General features: G+C 35.4%; 1 protein-coding gene across 27 annotated transcripts in view; it reads left to right on the forward strand.

Moving 5' to 3' along the window:
* Positions 1-21,450, forward strand: part of DMD (dystrophin) — a 1,241,121-nt gene that overhangs the window by 1,035,454 nt on the left and 184,217 nt on the right. For 25 of the 27 annotated variants that reach the window (XM_080576230.1, XM_080576221.1, XM_080576232.1 and 22 more), the window contains 4 exons: positions 4,839-5,011; positions 8,440-8,596; positions 17,299-17,419; positions 18,152-18,420. In XM_080576230.1, coding sequence (XP_080432356.1) covers positions 4,839-5,011; positions 8,440-8,596; positions 17,299-17,419; positions 18,152-18,420 — 720 coding nt within the window. Of the gene's footprint in view, positions 1-4,342; positions 4,495-4,838; positions 5,012-8,439; positions 8,597-17,298; positions 17,420-18,151; positions 18,421-20,201; positions 21,045-21,450 lie in introns of those variants that run through there. The other 2 variants (XM_080576233.1, XM_080576237.1) reach the window with 2 other exon arrangements.

Consider the following 21,450-nt stretch of genomic DNA (forward strand, 5'->3'; position numbering starts at 1 on the left):
AAAATATAAATTATTCTGACAGTATGAAGAAGATGATTAATTTGGCTAACTACACAGCTGGAGTAGAATTATATAGGTCTAGGATTTTTTTTCAGTAATTTTTTGGTAGCTTTTCTAACCATTTCGGTATTAGTATTGTAGAACCTTAGTACCATGCAGTATAGTATTTTTGAGTAATGTATAGCCACTCAGGTCTGAATTGCTGATGCTTTGAGTACATGTAGGTAACTATACAGACTGACTTTGGTTTTTTAATTATTGATAGTAAAGACGAATTTTCTTCCTCTATGCTGATTTCCTTTAATCAGATGGTACTGTCTTTAATTTTCTGAGCCTTCTTACTCAATTAACCCCATTTATTTTATTAGTAACTTTATGGTAACTAGAAAATGTAAAATGCTTCATTAGAAATGAAAAGCACAATTCCAAGGACAGAGCTGAGTTTGTACAGGAGGATTTAAGTGCTTTAATTTCTTTAAATTATTACGTAATTAATTTTGTTTCTACCTTTTGTAAAAGATAAATGTTTTGTCAGCTGCGCTACATTAATTTCCATGTCTTAGTCTGACTCATGTGTAGTCCAACTAACGTAACTAATTATTTTTTTTCTGGGACTTAATTTTACTTTCAGCCTACCAATTCCTCTCTGATTTATTGCCAAAATAATGGCAGATTTGCAATGTGTCATGTCCTCCATATGTCATTCCCATGTATTGCATATGGGATATGAAGGATTTTTACACTAGTTTGTTAATTATTTCTGATAAAATAACCCATCTTTTTGAATTCTTAAAGGATTATATCTGCTATGTGGTATTATCATAGGGATTATCATTCTTAGTCCTGAGTTGCTGAGTATCTGATGGTTTTACGGTTTCAAGTGTTGTTCAATAATGAGGAAGAATATAGAAATTAAGGTGGTCATTGTGCTATTTATGAAGTCTTCTAACCTTTGATATAAAATTGGATTCTGTATAGGCTGAACAGAATTACTGAGAAGCATAAATACTATACAGACTTATTCTATATAGTATAATAAAGAGAATGCACATTTTTAAATGTGTAGAAACCTATAACAGCTATTCAACCAGGTTTCTGTGAGCAAGTCTTACAATACACTTTATCATCTAACTATCATTTGCCTTAATAAAGGAGGATTTCACTATGGAATTCTTAGGCAAATCTGTCATGATAGGGAGGCAATTCTTTATAAGTAGTTCACTCTTAGTCACCTTTAAAAAAAAAAAGTGGGAAAGTTGAAAATTAACTTAGGCTAATAATCATTACTCATCAATGAGTTACCATAGCCAATGTTTTGTTTTTGTATTTGTTGTTGTTGTTATTTGTATTTTATTTTTCTACCTTCTTCAAGAGAATGTATTTCCACACAACACCAGTAATAACCACTACAACAAAAAAGCAGTGTACAGAGACAGCTTAAGTCCAACAGTAACTTAGCAAAATTATACCAGGATTGATTTTCATCCTTTGCAATTCCTATGTGTGCTTGAACACAATGGAAAAGATGAAAGGCAATAAATAGTCTATATTTAGTCTATATTCGATGCTTCTTGGTATGATGTGTAATGACTTTTGCAAATAGCAATTTATAAGTTGAAGTACATCCTCCTGTTTTATTCTTGTCAAGAAAAAGAGTCTAGTTCATATTGATCTTTCACTTCTATTTTTGAAACATGGAAATTATTTATTTCAGAAAACAAATAAAAGATTTATAGATCTTTTTCATACATGCACTCTGCTTCTCTTGGGACAAGGAGTCACAAAGAAAGGATCTGAAATACACCAACCAAAATGGAGTGAATACCTCTGTTGTTGTCTTGTTTCTTTATGTTACCTGCATAGATGGAGTGAACTGTTTTTAGGATTATTAGAAGATGTGTAGTTTACACAGATAATTTGGACTAAGGTCCTGAATACTAGCTTCTGATAAGAGTACTTCAGTTTTCATGTTTGTTACCCATTTAACTAACTGTCCGGTTTGACTGTGGTACTCTGTAGCATTCTGAAATAAAAAAGATAGGCTTAATTTTATTATCAGAAATATCTATGTGTGGGGAGAAAAGCACAGAATGTCAAGACTATAAGAGAGTTTTTCTAAAGGCAAGAAAAGTGTGTAAGTGCATTTATTTTTACTTTTCTGTTATAAAGTACTTTGAGTGTGATAAAATACCAAGAGGGCCCTGATTTGACAAGTTCCTACTGTGAATAGTTATTTGATGTACATATTTCATGTTCTCGCTGAGGAAGAGGAAGCTATTTTCATCACCACCCTACAAACTAAGAATTTTTTGCAACAGGTAAAAATATGATAATTCTTTCATACAGCAATAGATTTATCTATTTTGAAATGTGGAAGGACCTCAGAAGTATATAGACATTAAAAGTGATTTTATTTTATTATTTTTTTTAATATGAACTTTCTCCTTTCTTATATTATTTTGGCTATTTACTTCAGTTTTATGGTACATAACCTCAGGACTGACTTAAAATCTCTAAATACATACACGAAGAGAATGAATTTAGTAATAAAGTATTCTTCAGTCAAGCAAACATAAATAAAATATAGCTGCTGGAAACTGAAGCTATCAACATTCAGACTTGAAATAAAGTACAAATTTTCAAGTGATGGTATTCATACCTGGAATATCATACACGTTTATGTACCTTAATAATAGCATTTTTAAAAATCAGAATAGGTTGCTTCTCTGAAATATGTGTTTAAATTCAAAAAGGAATAATTCTGGAAAATTCTGTTTGTTTTTATAATCTACGACTCTGGCATAGAACTTTTATATATTTGTTGAGGATAGGAATGTGTATGCGTTTATATAAATTTATACATTTATTTTATGCAACTCTCCACTGTCTTTCTATAAAGTCCCTAACATCTTTAAATACCTCCTGACTGACAAAAATATGTTTTTCTGCCTATTTTGAAGAACCATACGGATTCTTTGTCTTTTCTGTTGAGGGCCAAGTCTTGCTTTCCTCCAGTTTATAGCTATGTTAAAAGCATTCTTTCTCTCTTCCTCTGAAAGATAGAATGAATTCTTCTATTTTAAAATAGGTAGGTGCAACTTTACATCAGGTCCTAAAAGATTTTTAATTCTTACTCTCTCAAAATTCCTAGCCTGTGTGTCAGGTCAGGTGATGAAATTCCCATTCTTAGATTAGAACTGCAATTGCCACATTTAGTGCCTGCGCTAAGAAAATGGCTTCATTCCTGTGAGTATTTAACATCAATCAATAAATACGGTATTTATAATACAATTGCGTTCTGCTGAATTACTTCTGGTGTATTCCGAAGTCATTCCTATTATACTGCTAGGGTGAACATAGATAAGTATTTGGATAAGAACTCCTATACTGTACCACAGGCATTCATAGCCCTCCTTGAAATTGCTCCAAATACAGTGCTAATCGTTGCTGTGCATGAAATGGGTATCCAGCAAAGTACAACAAATGGCACTTGGAATAGCAGTAGCTGAACAAGGACAACCTACTTATGATTCAGTGTCGCTAACACTGCACTTAAAAAATCCAACCAAACCATTTCAATTAGGAACACACCAAGTAGGCAAGTTGTGTGCTTCCTTCCTTCAAAGTCATTTTTATAAAGCAAGCTAGAACAAGTTTCCATTGGGGACCATCTGTGATGTTCAGTTAGCTCTGGGTCTTGCCCGCAAATGCCATCAGCCATTTCCCCTTTCGCGTTTCATCCCCAGCACTCCCATTTCAGGCAGCAAGAAACCACAACCAGAACTCTTAGTGCCCAAGCATCCCATGAGAAAATGAAGAGCTTTATTCACTCAGTCGGTGCACTTAGTTTGAAAGCAGAAACGATTTTGTGCAAATGTGGCTATGTATAAACTACGTGTGCGCTTGTGTATGTGTGTTTAAATTTATTATTATTTTCTCTCAGTTTAAAGAGCTTGTTTCAGCTGCTGCTCTCTGCGGGTGAATCTGTGACCTCGCGGGGCTGCAGCGTGCAGCGTCTTGGAGCAGGGCAGCCCGTGCACAAAGGCTCCATTCAGCGCGTGGGCAGGCAGGAATGCTGGTACCAGGCAGCTCTCGAAGGAATGTTCTCTTGGCAGAAGCAGCCTTGCTAAAAATGAGGGGGAAAAATGAATTTAAAATGGAGAGCTGGCCTGCAGTTACAAAGTGATAAGAAGAGCTGGCTGTTCAACATAAGCTGTTGGTTGCATATTCTGGGTCTTCGCTATTCTCAGGCCCTCCTACAGCCATGGCCCTGACCAGTGTTTTGGTACAGCACAAAGTAGCTGTTTATTGCTATTGACTGTTGAGGCCTGTGATCTGAAATGCGTTCTGTCAACAGAATGTAAGGGAACTTGGCATTTTAAAGCTCTGCTGCTGCAGACGCGCAGATTTCTTGGAATTGCCATGCAGCAGGAGCGGTGCTGCAGTCCCCAGCTCAAGCTGAAAATGTTGCACAGGAAGACCTATCACGTGAAGGTCAGATTTACCTGAAATCCCAGGGGGGTTGTTTATTTGTTTGTTTGTTTTCCTCGTCAGCACAGTAAATATATCTTGTCCTTAATTTGTTGCTGCTCAAAAGCTAGACTTCAACTTTCTAAATTTGTTCAGTAGGCTCCATATGGAAATACAGTCCTTATTCAATGGATTCATGCAAAAACGAAAGGTGATTGTGTGTATAGTACACAATATTGCCATGAAGGGAGTAACTGAAATCTGTGCTAACTCTGTGTTGGACTCTGGATTTTTCCACTCTTTCGAGAAGTGAAAGCTTCTATAATTATGTAAGAAATCACACATTTTGTTTTCTATTACTTCCATAGGATTTACAGGCAGAAATCGATAGTCATACTGACATCTTCCACAACCTGGATGAAAATGGGCAGAAAATACTAAGATCCCTGGAAGGCTCTGAGGATGCCGTCCTGTTGCAGAGACGTCTGGATAACATGAACTTCAGATGGAGCGAGCTTAGGAAGAAATCTCTAAACATTAGGTAGGACATGAATGTAAGCGAAAGTCTACAGCTGGTGTGTAAGACATTCCATATGCCTTCTACCAGTAAAAGAGTTTGAACTTGTTACTGATAGCACTATTTCTATCCATTTTGAAATGAATAATGCTATTTTGAATGCTGGCTTAACTTTGTAAGAATTATCAGAGGGTTTTTTTGGTGTGAAAATGATAGTAGGGGATTAGGATTTGAGACATATGATGAGGTTTTGTAATTACAAAAGGAAAGATTAGCATGTTTAAAAAGTAAGTGTACCCCCTCTAAATGTAGAGTTCTTAGAGTTGGATATGACTTATCATTGAGTCATGAAAGAAAATGATTAGACAACCTGTATTTATGATAAGCTTTATTTCTGAGGCTGCCATTTCCAGTGCAGAACTAAGAATAGCCTTGCAAATGAGAAGACGTTATTTACGATTTTGGCTTCTATCTGGGAAATGGACGGAATTATCAAATAAAATCCAGGGGTAAAAGGAAATCCATACGTAGTGTTGTAAAAGGAAAAACTTCTCCCTGCAAGAAAAAAAATATAATAAATGGTAATATTACAAATCATGAAGTAGACATATAGGCTTCAGTGGGATGAAAATTTCAAAAGAAACTATCAAGAAAACTTCTCTTCAGAAATAACGTCTTTCACAATAGACAGCCTGGCTCCATTGCATTCAGTCTCGGGCATTTTTTTCATTTGCTCACTTGCTGTGTGTTGGTGGTAGTTCAGAGGCAAAAGAGGCAGAAAAAGGCAGAAGTGTTTTTCAAAGTAATGTATGAAATATTAGCTCTTTTCAGCTCAGGCCCTGAGGGAGGTCAGTCTGTGTAATGACAAAAGCCATCTTCATAACATCAATCATTAAAAATAAATGAAGGGTGTCAGGTTGAAAATATATTAGTAGCTAAAGAAGGAGACACGTTCCTCCTTTTGTTTCTGAGGAGCAAAGGAAGGATATAATACTTCAAGGTCTCTCTGAGATTTATTTCTTAAGATAAATGTTACCCATGAATTTGACAAAATACAGTGATATTTGAGAAAAAAAAAAAAAACAAAGTTGGCCAAATATCGGTAATTAAATATTAAACCTGTCCTTCAGTATTTGTGGTTCAATATATTGCTGCCATTGATCATCAGACGTAGTAACCCTAGTTATATTGCAGTGACTTCTTGCATTAAACATTCAAAGAAACAGAACTCTTTTCTAAAACACTTGCTTTCAATAAAAAGGCCCAACATACTGACTAGGATAAGAATCAATTTGCAACCCCTAAGACATTCAAGTTAAATGTTGCTGGCCACCAGATTGAATGAACAGGCTATTCACAATTTTGTGCTTGGTGCTATTTCTTTTCATCACACAGTATGGAACAGATTTCATCATGACTAGTAATATTTACTCAAAAGAGGTGTAAGAGCAGAAATATGAAATGTTCCCCAGACATCAGTCACATGACTCTCCTTATTTAGTGAAAGTTTTAGACTGCTGAAACAGAAAAAACATCCTGTCCCTTAGCTTGAGTGGGCGTTCTTTTCTCAGTCTGGTGCATTTCAGCTAGGTAAAATGTATGGTAGGTGTCAAGAGAAGCCAAGTTCATTTCCATTATTACCTTGCTTTCATTATGGCAAGTCAGCACAGTCTATCCTAATGCTTTCCTTGCTTTGAAGAACTCGATTTTAAACTTATTTCCTGTTATCTGTTTTGTCTGCACGTGCATGAATACATTTATAAATATATGAGTGTGTGTGTATAATGTGTACTAGCATGCACATGTACAAATATATATTCACAAAACTGAAGGAAGGTCAGAACACGATGGATTTGGGAGGGCCATTCACTGTACTAGGAAAGGTCAGAGCACAGCAGCAGTGATTGAACCTCTTCGGACCACTCTTGTGTTTTCTCCCTGCAAAGCCAGACCTGAGGAAGCAGGGAAAAAGAGAAGACCCTCATGTTCACCTCCAGTTGCTGCCCTTGTCTGGAGGAGGTGGAAGCTTACATTTGCTGAGATCAACTTGGGAGACAGATGACTTGACTCAGAAACTTTGTCCCTTGACTGTGTCCCCTCCAAAAGCCCTGTGATGCTTGCTCTTGCAACTCTCCTGCAACTCCCCTGCAACTCTCCATAAAATGGCCCTGCTTCTCTCCCACCTTGCTGCTTTCAGAGGCATCTTGGGACTTCCCTGGCCCTGGACACCCGCAGGTCTGGCCTCCCCCAGCATACCTTCTGTGAGGCAGTTCTAACCCTTACCTTCAGGAATTCCTCATTTCCATATCCAAACTAAGTAATAAAGACTGCAAAGCATTAAGTCCAGTTTTGTCACATTTTATTATAGCCCGTTCTATATGATGTGAGGAGTAGAATTTTCAGTCAGAAAACGTGGTTTTATTTGCAACCACTGAAAATTAAGAGAAATGTTATATGAATAAAGTTGGAAGTTAAACAAATGAGATGAGACAAAGAAAATCTATTTTTATTTGATAGTGTATTTTATTGTTTTACTGCTATATAATAGTGCTATTCATTTGAAATTCTAAGAGGAATTCTTAAATTGTCTGGGAATGAATTGGGAATTTCTTCCTGATCAGCAACTGAACAATAGCAGCATATTCATAAGTCTAGAAAGACAGGCTTTTATTGTGATTATCTATGATATAAACAAAACTGAAGATTTAATCAATCAAAGATTTATCATGTATTTTCTCTCCACAGAAAGCAGTTGCTGAAAATTACTGTTAAAAATGCAACATTTACACATGTGCAGAGGAAATATTTAGAAGGTCACCTTCTGGTGGGGAGCTTGCTTGCATAAAGTAGTAGTATCTAAAATTTGCCAGTAATTTGATTAGTTTCATTTACACCTCTTTTCATGTGGCACAGATATTTGTGCAGCATAAGATGTTCCTTTAACAATTTCCTTGTTACTTTTCTGGGAAGTATTTGTTCTCTTATCTTAAAGGTGAGCAGCCACATGAGTCTTGTGTGAGGTTGAATGGTTTGTGTAATGGTTTGGAGAAATACTTACTCTTCTCTGAATTGAAAAGTACTCTCTACATTTTGGTAGAGAGTACCAATCAGTTGGTAGAGAGCCCTATATCTCTAGTCTACTAGCAATCCTAAGTGATGAGTAAATTATTCTCATACTAGTCCTGCATAATATTTGTGAACATTTAGTGAGACTGACAATTCAACACAACTATCAATGTGTTGACATTTCAGGCCAGGACTGTGGAACCAAATTTAAATCAATGTTGCCAGACTCTGATTCAAAGCTACTGAAACTTTTTTTAAAAGTTTTGTTTTAAAAGTCATCAAATTAATGAAACACTAGGATCTTTATCAGTAAATGTTTGCACAATTTGTTTTTTTTTTATTTTCACTTAGCCTGAATGTATCTGATACTTAACGCATGCTTTCAGATCCCATTTGGAAGCCAGTACAGACCAGTGGAAGCGTTTACATCTCTCCCTTCAGGAACTTCTGGCATGGCTGCAATTGAAGGAGGATGAATTAAAACAGCAAGCACCCATTGGTGGAGATCTTCCCACTGTGCAGAAACAGAATGATGTTCACAGGGTATGATTTTTTTCAAATGATTGTTTTGTTGCTTTTTGTTTTGCAGCTTAGAGTTTGGTGAAACAGTGTGTGTTGGAAAAAGATACCTTTTAAGATATATGCTAGAGACAATGAAAACTGAACTTTTACATGAAAATACTAGCTGCAATTTTCAAACACAGCTTAAAAAATTAGTCTGTTGGAGAAGGGAGTATTTACTATCTGTCCATGATAGCTCTGTGAAAATGCTGTTGCTTTTCAAAAAAGTTAAGCATACCAGTTGCTTAGCTTTTTCGAAAAGCAACACAGCATTTTCACAGAGCTATCACAGACAGATAATTTTAATGACTAGAGCAAATATTATTTGAAGATTAAATAAGTAGTTCTGATTTTTTTTTTTTTTTTTTTTTTAGGATCAGGCATTTAAATCTTATGAGTTCTTTTCAAAACCCCATTTTTCTGTTGTTTTTGTGGGAATATTTATGAAAACAGTAGCTAATATCTGTTGTAATGCACAACTGTGTGCATCAGGAAACTATTCTGGTTACTGATTGCTTCTGTCCCTGCTTCATACTAATTTCATCAGGGAATTCTTATGGAAAGGCAGTAGCAGAGCATCACATGGAGACTGGTCCATACTAAGCTTTGTGGTAGAAAGAAACGTAAATGCAACTCTTGTATGGGATTTTTTTTGAATAACTGTTCATACAAAGTTTGAATTGATATTTTTGTTTATTTATTTTAGGAAAGGTATGCTTTAATTATGTACTCCTAAGCTGAATCAAGCTTACACTTGTCTCAGGCTAACCTGATGTCTGTTTTCAAGTAAAAAAAATGTAGTTTGCTATGCCATTCCCAGACAGCTTGATACTATGAGAAAAGCATATTACAGACCTAGTGATCATCATCACAAAATGTTGTGCTGCATATATGTAATACTGTTTCACAATACCATTTGTGAAACTTGTCAAAAAGAACTGTTACTGAAGTTCCTAGATCTCTGTTTTTATTACTGCATGGAGAAATCTAAAAATGGTTCTATAAAATGAAATTGGATCTGGAATACCTGTGTTTTCCTCATTCATCAGATAGCTGTACTATAGATACATCTCTAAATGATTGTTCTACCTCATCCCAAAGAGTACAGTTGAGAGCAAACACTGAGATCAAGTTTAGAAAGAGAACATGACATATCTTTATGCTTTAAGATATTGGGAGAGCAGAGTTTGTGAAAAGTCCCAAAATCTTGTATAAAACTAGGCTTGGCCTTTGTCATAGGCAAATAGGCTTTTGCCCACAGTAGCAGACTGATGGGGAGTAGTGGCAACATGGTCCATTTTCTAGGTCTGTCTTCTAGAGAGTTGATCTGTAGGATAGAATCATAGAATCCCTCAGATTGGAAAAGACCTCTAGTCAAGTCCAACTGTTAACCTAGTACTTTCAAGTCTACCACTAAACCATGTCCCTAAGCACCACATCTACATGTCTTTTGAATACCTTCAGGGATGGTGACTCAACAGCTTTCTTGGGCAGCCTGTTCCATTTCCTCACAATCCTTTCAGTGAAGAACTTTTTCCTAATATCCAACATAAACCTCTCCTGGTGCAACTTGAGGCAATTTCCTCTTGCCCTATCACTTGGTGCTTGGAAGAAGAGACCAACTCTCACCCTGCTACAATCTTGAGGTAGTTGTAGACAGTGATAAGGTCTCCCCCGAGCCTCCTTTTCTCTAGGGTAAAAAAAAAAAAAAATTCCCTCAACTGCTCCTTGTAAGACTTGTTCTCTAGACCCTTCACCAGCCTTGTTGCCCTTCTTTGGACACTCTCTGGCACCTCAGTGTCCTTCTTGTAGTGAGGGGCCCAAAATTGAACACGGTATTTGAGGTATGGCCTCACCAGAGCCAAGTACAGAGGACAATCTCTTCTCTAGTCCTGCTGGCCATGCTATTTCTGATACAAGCCAGAAGGCTGTTGGCCTTCTTGGCCACCTGAGCACACCGCTTACTTATATACAGCCAGCCATCAACCAATACCCCCAGATCCCTTTCTGCCAGGCAGCTTTCCAAAGACTCTTCCCCCAGCCTGTAACACTGCTTGGGGTTGTCATGCCCCAAGTGCACAACCTGCCACTTTGCTTTGTTGAACCTCATACAGTTGGCCTCAGCCCATCGGTCCAGTTTATCCAGCTCCCTCTGCAGAGCCCTCCTACCCTCGAACAGATCAACACGTCTAACTTAGTGACATCTGCAAACTTACTGGGGGTGTACTTAACCCCTTGCTCCAGATCATTGATAAAGATGCTAAAGAGAAGGGATGTGTATTTTTCATACAATAAACTTTTCTTGGGACTTCAAACATTATCATGGAAACAGTGAGGCTAAAACATCTGTGACTTTTAAGGAGCATCACCCTGCTTTTAATTTTCCCTCTCTGAAAGTTCAGATACATGAAAGGCTTGAAGTCTGATCTAGTCAGCTGGCTGTAGCAGCTTCCATAAAGTAGTTTTAAAATCATAAAGACTATCCAGGCCACTGGGATGCAATAAACAAAATAGATGTTGTTTTTACTCTATATTAACTCAATCCCTTTATCCAAAGATCATGTTTGAGCTAAAGCAAGACTTTGAGAAGAATTTTTGTAGAATTGTCACGACAAAACTTTTGTCATCTGATTCATATTTGAGTATTTGAAAACATTACCTTTCCTCCTAGAGCAAAGAAATAAATTTTTCAGCTAGAGAAGTTACTTCTCATAAAATTTTAATGTTGTATGTTATTCTGTAAGCTATTCAAAAGGTTCCCAGAATTCATCATAAAGGTGGCAAGACTTCAGTGATGGACTAAGTGACTGTCACTCGCAAATCAACCGAAGTGCTTAAAACTTTCAGGGACAAGAAGTGTTACATAAAAGTAAGGTACTATAAATAGGTGCAAAGTGACTTTACAAAATAGGTCTTCTCAATTCTCCTTTTTGATTATCTTCTCTCCCACATGCAGATACATACAGACACAAATCTTTGGTCATCATGTCTCAGTCATTTCTTCGTATCAAAGCTAGAACATTTTAGTTCCTTTTAGAAATAACATTTCTTTCCTTTTCCCATGCTGTAGCACTTCTGTAGTTTAATGTGAGGCCTTTCTAGCTGTAGGTGCTCTGATACCCTGTGGGAAAAAAAGAACAAAATATAATCCTTGAAATTAGGTCACCCTGTCTACTCTTCAAAGATCTCTTACAGAGAAGGAGGGAAAAACAATCACTGCAGAACTCTTCTGACTTCAGATCGTCTTTGACAAAATCTGTGTTTGCAGCTTGGGGTTTTTCTACTCTTTTTTTTTTTTCTTTTCCTAAACTTTATGGACTTTCTGTTACTCTAAAAGTTTTTCTTTAGAGAAGCAGACATACAAAGAATCTTTCTGAGTGAACAGCTTAGTCCATTTCTGAACATCAAAAAAATGCTTTTAAGAAGGTTTACGCCTCAAATGTAAAAGTCTCCAGCATAAAACTGGAGCACAGTTCTGGTGAAAAGCTGTGTTTTCAACAGTTTTGGGTCCCTGATTAAAACAAACAAACAAGAACAACAACAAAAAAAAAACCACCCCCCAAAACAAAACAAACAAACAAAAAAAAACACCTTAGCTCTCAGTGTGAAAGAAGAGAGTAGTTAAATTTTGAACTTGATTACATGAATCTGTTGATTGCTCATGTTGTTCTCAATGTAAACAAACTAAGTCTCTACCTGTTTCAATCCAAACTTCCAGCTTTGGTCTTTCTATGTCAATACAAAGTCTTTCTTTCTGTGAAGAATTGTTTTTACCAGTTAAAACCAGAAGACAACCCAGGTAATTTCTTCATTGGAAAGAAGAAAAAAGCCTCAGCAGGGAAACATGTATTAGAAGCTGGTGTGGTTTTTTTTTGTTGTTTTTTTTGTTGTTGTTGTTCCTTAAGGAATGTAACTTAAAATAAAAAATAAAAATAAATAACTTATATTTAACCTCTCTATCTTTTAGAAGACTATCTGGAATACCTCAGATATTCATAGCAGAAATAAAAAGAAGTTTGTTCTTATCATTTGAATGCTCCCAGTTGCCAAGATTGGTTTTAAAAATTCTAAGAGTAGGATTCAGATGAAAATTTCAAGTGCTTGAATCTATGCCAGATGAGAGCTTGAACTCTACTGAGGAAAAAAAGATATACACGCAGTCAGATTCATTGTTCCATAATAAATGTGAGATGCTTTTTAGAGAAGGCACTTTGGAATTTATCCTCAATACGCCCACATAAGTGCAATTTGTTTGAACTAATATATATGTGGATCATTTTGTTGATTTTTGGCATCTGAAGAAAAATGTGTCTATGCCAAAGTCCTAGAATGTGCAAGTTTGGTTGTGTTTTTTGTTTTCATTTTTAAAATCAGTGATCTGAAATACTCCTGTTCATCAAACTATCATTTCTTTATCCTGCAGTTTTCTTTGCTTTATTATGAGTCATGATAGTGTTTTAATGAAATCATGTTAATAACTGTGTACATGTCACTATTAATCTCAGTTTCCTGGACTGTAATTTAGACATTGCACAGGTAGTCTGTTTTTTCTGTCATTCTTTTAAGAGTTGCCACATCTTCTGTGTGGAGATTGTATTACCAGCATAAATAGCATTTATGAATACAGTAGTTAATTATTAACAAGTCCCTGGAAACCCTTTCACATGGAATCTATAGCAAATGTGCCTGAGGAATATAATTTGTGCTTCGATACATGAACCTGTTCTCGTGGCACAGTTGATATCTGCATTTTAAATTTGAAGACCGAACACATTTTTAAAAGGCATTCTGATTGGGAAGCATCTTGAATTCATTTAACTGTACTCTTTCTCCTTAAAATTCATTAAAAGCAAAAGCATCTGCTTTTCTAATCATAGAGATTAATGCCAGTTTTATTAATATAACTCTGTTTTCCCATTCTATTTTCATCTTTCAATTTAAACAATCTGTGTTTCTCCAGCCGAAGAGATTTCTGGACATCCATGAGAAGGTAGTGGAGGCCTGAGATAAGCTGATCAATATATGCATTATTAAAGTGGTAGACAGAATGCCATTACTGCTGTAGTGCTGATGACAAATAGAGATGTTTAAATAAAGTAGTTTACTTGTTTTTTTGGCAGGTCATACATTATGTATGTTCGATTTCCTCTATAGTCACCACAAAGTGTGGAAGAGGGTCAGGAATTCAATGAAATTAGCCTGATATAATTAGCTGTAAATTAGACATTCATTTAGGCTAATTCTGTTATCAATGATGGTCTGTTTATTATAGAGATGTATTTGTCAGAGATTTAGATAGATTAGTTTTTTTTCCAAAAGAAGAAAAAATGTAATTTATTGCTAATTATGATTTTTAGTGGTAGTGTGTATGTATTTTACAACAAAAATTTAATCAGAAAAGCTGGCTTCATACAGTAAGAATGTTTTGTGGAATGGGATAGTATGAAGTGAAAATTCATCATTTTTAATTCTGTTCTGTGCTATTGCTTCAGTCTCATATTTTTTCATTCTATCCTTTTTTAATTTCTTATACTGAAATACATTTTAACATACTTGGTAGAAGTTTTCAGATCAAAGCTAGGGAAGGCAATGAGAATAATAAGTAGATCTTAGCATCACACCGTGCTGTTCTAAAACTGGATTTATGGACTATAATCCCATTCCCTAGATCCAACATCCAGATTGGAAAAAATGGAAAACATTTAACACATTGGCTCACTCTTTTCCTTTAGTAAAAGAGACTCTTTCTGTTTGTGCAAAAATTTGTGGAGTCAGAAAGTTACCATTAGTATTTTTCTATCATTTTGGGAAGATAGATGTGATGGTTCCTGATCACAGACCTTATGGGATGCAGTATGCATATCTGATTATGTTGTCCTTATTCTGTTGCACATGAGATGATGGAGGAATGTGGCTATAACCTTCTTTTGGAAATGTCACCATGTGTATTTGGTTGATATGGTCTTTATGCAAAAGCAGTACAGGCTGAAAGAAGATACTTTGTCCTTCTCGTCATTTGTACATGTAAATAGCTAGGTCTGACCTGACTGCAGCAGCAGCACTCCATACAGCAGTACTTCTCATTCCCAAATATGTAGCTTAAAGGCATTTCTGACTTTTATAAATCCTATGAGTTGTTGCAGCTCTGTGTTCCCTTACTAGAATATCTACATCTCCTTCCTGCTCTGTGGGGCGGAAACAGACCTTTCTGTATGTGCCTTCTGTTTGATTGGTTTTGGACATAAACATTTCTGAAAAATAATACATAAAGCATATTGTATATTTTAGCTGGCATAAAACTGTAATGTTGAAAACAAACAAACAAACAAACAAAAACAGTATGACTATGGACGTCACTTTCAACATCACCTGATGAGAGCAATGCACACAGTGCACAGGGGAACATTTTAAGCTATGCTACCTACTGGCTTGCTTGAACTGCAGACCTGCCACACTCTAGTGGGACTGAAGGCTTTAATTAATGTGAGATGAGCACAAAGGCTAGTGAAAACAATTGTCTTTCCTTGTTTGGAGGCTTGGAAAGGGCTTATTATACTTTCTCTTTCCATTGCACTTTGTGTAAGAGTCAAGTACGTATTACAGAAAATTCTAAATCTAAAAATATCTTAAGCTAAGCAGTTTTAACCCTGGAGCAACCTCAATGAGTTTATATGCAGAGCAATGTCCAATGGTATCTTTCTTGTTAATATACAGTACTCTTCTTTATTTGTGAAAATAAAGTGTTTATTCTTATGGGTAAACATCATCGTTTAAAATATTTATCACAGCTATTCAGGAGACAATAGGCTCCTTTATGATAAGCAGATGTTCTGTGAAAGGTTCCCACTTCCACTGATGTCCGTGACACAAAATTGACATTTCTGACTGCATTGTTTCCTTCAGGAAAGCACACTGCTAAATGACTTTCATGATTCACAATTATGAAACTTATGATCAGTTCTTGACCACTTCATAAAAATTTTATTTAGTATTTATAGTAGAATAATGTAGTCATATGCTTATGTTCCTGAAATGTATTAAGAATATTTTACCTGTGACTGCTCACATTATAAACTGCAGGTGTGATTCGCATTATTAGTTCTGTTAGGTATTTCAATATAATTCAGAATGTAATGAACTTTTTAATATTGAATTTTTAATTTTCATTAGTGTTCACAGTAACCCAAATTTTGTTTAATATTTAATTTAATTGACTTTGTGAATTTATTATGGAGGAAGCCTATATAGTTCCAGTGTTATAAAAATAATTTTCTAGTCCCTGGAGTAAAATATCATTTTTCCTCTTGTAGCATATAGCTCTCCTTTTTGCAGTATTACGTTGTGTGATACAATACACTATATCTTTCTGCATGTTTTACCTTTCTGCCAGTCAAAAACAGTATGCATTCTATACTGTTTTATAAAGAGAAAAAAAAATGAAATAAAATATTTAGGTAATACAACATCCTATATGGCATGCAAAAGACCTCGTACAACATGCAACCCACAGTCCAGCTGTCGTATGCATTTTAGTGCGGCAAACATTCTGGATTCAGACTAATAGAATCATAATTTCTCTTACAGGGAAAAAAAGGAAAAAAAAAGTGTGTACTGAAATAGTTCCATATCACTATTGGTGTGAGACAGTACAAAACTGTCTTCACCTGCCAACACACATTTTAAATAATACTGAGATGTTTATCTTCAGCCTGCTGAGACTTCAAATACCAACCTTGACAATCTTACTGATGGTCATTTTAAAATCAGGGAATAGAAGAGAGAGGGGAGGAGGAGCTGTTGTTAGAGGAGGGAAAGTGCAAGCAGAAAAGAGGAAGAAAAAGACAAGAAAGGAGGCCGGTGCTGGAAAGCATGTTAAGAAAGGAAGAGATGAAAAGGAGAGAGAGCTGATCTGAACAATGAGCTGAATTAACCACATTTAAACCTAAAAATGTGGTAACTGGTAATAAATACTGTTTAAAGGAATTAGGAATTAACTACTTCATAAAGACTACTTTCTTTTCTTTAATTTTCACTTGTGCGTGCCTGCATCTAAACTAGACTGTATTTCTGAAATTTCACCATGGCCTTGATTCTACTTTTCAGAAATCTCCTCAGTTCATGTAATTTTGGAAGAGTAGCATCTACAGTGCTACTAGAAGAGAGGTTTACAATACTTGTTTTTTGCTACTAATTAGATGTTAGCATGGCAATATCTATAGGTCCTTTTTTTTTTTTTTCCTTATGATATAACATTGCTATCAGCTGTAGCAAAGTGCTAGCTGTAAAGTACATTGGATTTTCCCTCACATTCTTGGAAATCTTACTTTTGGGAAGCATTAGCTAAGCTTGTGCTCTCTGATACAGAGCCAGACAAGGCTTTGTCCCTCACAGTTAAATTTTGGTGTTGACTCTTTATGTTAACTGGCAAAAGGGGTTCATCTCACAGTGAACAACTTGATCAGCAACTTTGGGTACTATGTAACATGCAGCCAATACATTTTGAATACAATTTGATTTCAGGCTAAGCAAAAGCCAAAGATTATTATCTTTGCATCATTTTTGATAGCTTCTTGTAAACATGGAAGCCGGTTTGGGAAGTTTTGTTTTTAAACTGACAAAAATAAGGGGTAGCACTCAGTATTTCGTTATATATCCATTTACGATATTATTGTTTCGTCTCACAGACTCTCAAGAGGGAGCTGAAAACAAAAGAACCTGTTATCATGAGTGCACTCGAGACTGTGCGAATCTTCGTGGCAGAGCAACCTGTGGAGGGACTGGAGAAGCTCTATCCAGAACCAAGAGGTAATTGAGGAAAGAGCTGTAATAGCACACTGCTGGAAAGATCAGTGATGATCAACAATGATTAAATAAATTCTGCCAGCCACTGTGAGAGCATTCCTTTTACAATCCAAGCTGAATCTCAGTATTCAGAAACTGAGCTAAAAATATAGATGAAAGAAACCCTTAGTGATCCTTTTGAACACTGTGGAACTACACAGACATGCATATTTATAAGTAGATGTTGAAAAACAGGCTTTAAACTTTCTGGACTTATCTATAACTGTAGTTCCATCTGAGGTTTGAAAGTTGCAATTTAACCTAGAATTCAGCTTGTAGTCTAAGTATTACAGAACTAAACCATTTGTTTAGAAAGTATATGTCATATATCAAACAGATCAAGAGAAACCAGTACAGCAAAGCTCCAAAATCCACTCAGCTGCAGTGATTCACAGTGATTAATACTTACATATGTGTAGAACTATTTTGTTGAATCAGGACACAGTAAGGTGCAGCTAAAAGCTTTAAAATGCCATTACATACTTAAATGCATGTTTTGTTGATCAGTGTTATGGAAAGATTTAAATTTGAGAGATTCACAAATGAGCGCATATGAAATAACTACATATAAAAAATATGTCATTGGTTATTAATAGTTTTGTAGGGAGCTTTGAATTCCTTAGACTTACCCAGATAGCAATTATTTTTCTTCTAAGTCAGAATATGTCTTAAAAGCCTCTCAACTTTCACATTTAGAACTATCACCTGAGGAAAGGGCCCAGAATGTCACTAAACTTCTCCGAAGGCAAGCAGATGAGGTCAAAACTGAGTGGGATAAGCTGAATCTACATTCTGCTGATTGGCAAAAGAAGATAGATGATGCTCTTGAAAGACTGCAGGGTCTTCAAGAGGCAATGGATGAACTGGACCTGAAACTACGCCAGGCTGAAGTGTTCAAGGCATCCTGGCAGCCAGTGGGGGATCTGCTAATTGACTCTCTGCAGGATCACTTAGAAAAAGTCAAGGTACGTGTCAGTATATCAGTATTTTTAAGTATAAAATATTTGGCTAGTTCATTATGTGAATTCCAAAATCAGGAATTAACTTGTAAAAAATGAGAAATAGACAGCTTTGTAATATAGTGATTTACTCCTTTTTTTTTCTTTTTTTTTTCTTTTTTTTTTTTAAGAAAGTGCATATAAAGAGTTTTATTATTTATGCAATTAAAATGGAGTGGAATCAACATTGAGAATGTATATTGCAAACACATTTCAGAAACACTATAGAAATGTGTAATATCCTCAGCCCGTTTAACTCAGTTCAGGAAATGCAGAGTTAAGTTTAAAGACCACAAGACAGGGTATATAGGAGAATATATGATGAATGTATGCAAAATTAATTATGTCCTTTATTATAGTTTGGTAAGCAGGATAAGCACATAATTGTGTGTGTAGTTATAGAGTAGAATTTAAATAATTTAAAGTGTATGGCTTTGGTGTTGTTTTGCCATGAAGGTGGTATTTGTCATCTGTCTCATTTGGTAGGTAGACTTCATATTTAATTTAGTTTAAAAACAAACAAAAAAAATGGAAAAAGCATCATTATTTTCAGTAATAATGCTTACCTGCTTTCAGGCGTTGCTTCATAAGATCACTGCTTATGGAAAAACTCATGAGGATTTGTCCGTTTTTGGCATGAAAGCCATGGCCAGACTGTATAAGTACTACAGGATTACTTCAGCTAGGGCACAATAGAGGTAGTTGCCATTTTGATAAGAACAAAGTGCCTCTGTTCCATTCTCATAAATGGGAATCATTTGTCATTTTGAAAGAGACCTGAGCTGACTGCTATTTTCTCTACTAGATCATTAGGATCTAAGAAAGAGGAAATAGAATGATTACTGGCAAGAAAAAATGCCTTTAAAAATCAAATGTAGCTTTAAAAAAAAAAAAAAAGTCCTTGAATTTTAATTACATAGAAGTTTTAATGAGTGTCCTGTGCAAATATTGTGCAAGACAAGTGAATTTCGTGGTAGATGATCAACAGTTGGCTGCATAATTTCTTTTTCTTCTTTTATATGAACAGAAGAGATCTGTTTATAAATTATCATAACATGCCTTCCATTATACCCAGGGATTTTTTTGTGTGTGTGATTTTGAAGAAGATATTCTGAACAGAAACATTGAATCCCCGATATTACTAGAAAACAAAGCAAGTTGCTTAATTCTAAATCTGTGACCATAAAGCTGCGACTCCATAATTATAGCGCTGAATCGTGCTACAGTTCTGTCCTGGAGGATGGAATAGAATTCTAATAACAGCCATGATAAAATAGGACTCTTAAAGCTTTTGAAAATCCTGAGGTACTCTCTCTGTTCATTCTGAAGTCTTAGCATAGGGCCAGACAGAAACCAAAAATTCTGTTTCAAGATTTAAAATCAGATGCTACCACCTACCCCCTACACTCATTTGGACCATATTTACTTAAAATATTTATATTTTATAGGCTATCATCCCTAAGATCATCAGTCAAACAGTAAATGAAAAAAAAAAAAAACATACAGAATATATTAATATCCTTGTAAGCTATAATTTTTCACATCCTATATGACAATTATAGGGTATTCTAGTGATACTGTGCTTTCAGCAGCTTCTAAATGATCATAATTAGTACTGCTTAGGTAATGAAAGAACGCAGTAGGGCAAAAGCTGAATAATTTTAACTCTGTGAGTACTATAATAATTGTCCCCCAAAGTGCTGCCTAGAATATATTTATTGTTCTAATGAAATGTAATTCCAACATAGATACTGAAGACAGATGCATATACTCACTGGGCAACGTAACCATGATTGTGAAATGAATAACCAGCAAGAAAGCTACAATTGCGCCTGCAGTTTGAAAGCTATCCTTATAAATGAATAAATATATGTTTAGGGTTTACCTCAGTTATTCATATTTATGACATCCATATTTTTCTTAGAGTGAAAGCTGTTTTTGAAAAGTTGTAAATCAACAACCACCATTTATGTAACCATAAAACAGAGAATTTAAATTCTTTAAAAGTTTTCAAGCTTGCATTTGCTACATCCAAACTAGATGTACAATAGAAACTTTGATCTTGATCTTTTATATTCTTAGCATATTTACCTAAGGCGTAAAAGTATTTTAAATATTCTCACAACCATAGCCTTAATTCTTGGGTTTATTTTTTTCAAAAGCTGAAGGAGAGGGTTTAGTGTAAAGACAGTGTATTATCTGTGACAGTAGCAACAAGATTTGTTTTTGTTTTTTAACGTTGTTTATGTACCATTTTTACATTGAACATATTTTTAGATAGTAAGCTCATTTCTTATTTACTCCTTGTCTTGATAACCTTAGATTACTATCTCAGTAATGATCAAATTTAGTCAGTTTTTCATTATTTCCCTTTGTTTTGTTAAAATGAATCCCAAACAATTAGAAAGCTCTTTTTTGTGTGTGTGTGTTTCATTTCCATAGCTATTAAAGATGTGAGAGAGGAAAAATATTTTGGCAACTTTTGTGTACAATAAACTAAAACAAATCAAGGCCTTTCTACAAAATGCAATGGATATTTATATTCTCTAAGATTTAACAACTACATAAAAAATAAACTTTCAGTAACTGTATTACATTTGTTTACAAGTATTACTTGTAAAAGTATTACTTTCAAACAAAATTGTTGTTTTGAGGGGAAAATCAAGCTACTGAAAGAATTGCTCGTCTAATGCCTGCAAGTCTTAATAAGATTATGAAAGCTAATATGGGAACATTTTCTTAATGGGTATGTAGAAGTGGCTCAAAGTGTTAGCCAGATAAGCATCAGCGTCTACTTTGCCTGTGCTACAGAAATGAAGACCATTTCTCCTAGTCTAAATTGGAGGTCATGCAGTGAAGGCTGAAGAAGCAAGAGAGATTTCTGGTAGAGGGACAAGTGGAAGGAGGGGAAAGTAAGCTCCAACCTGCACAGTACTGAGTCGATTCCAACTACATCCTAGTTCACTCTTTCAGTCTACAGACCCCGGCCTTAGCTCC

This window comes from Anser brachyrhynchus (assembly GCF_964034855.1).
Source record: "Anser brachyrhynchus genome assembly, chromosome: 1".
Classification (NCBI taxonomy): domain Eukaryota; kingdom Metazoa; phylum Chordata; class Aves; order Anseriformes; family Anatidae; genus Anser; species Anser brachyrhynchus.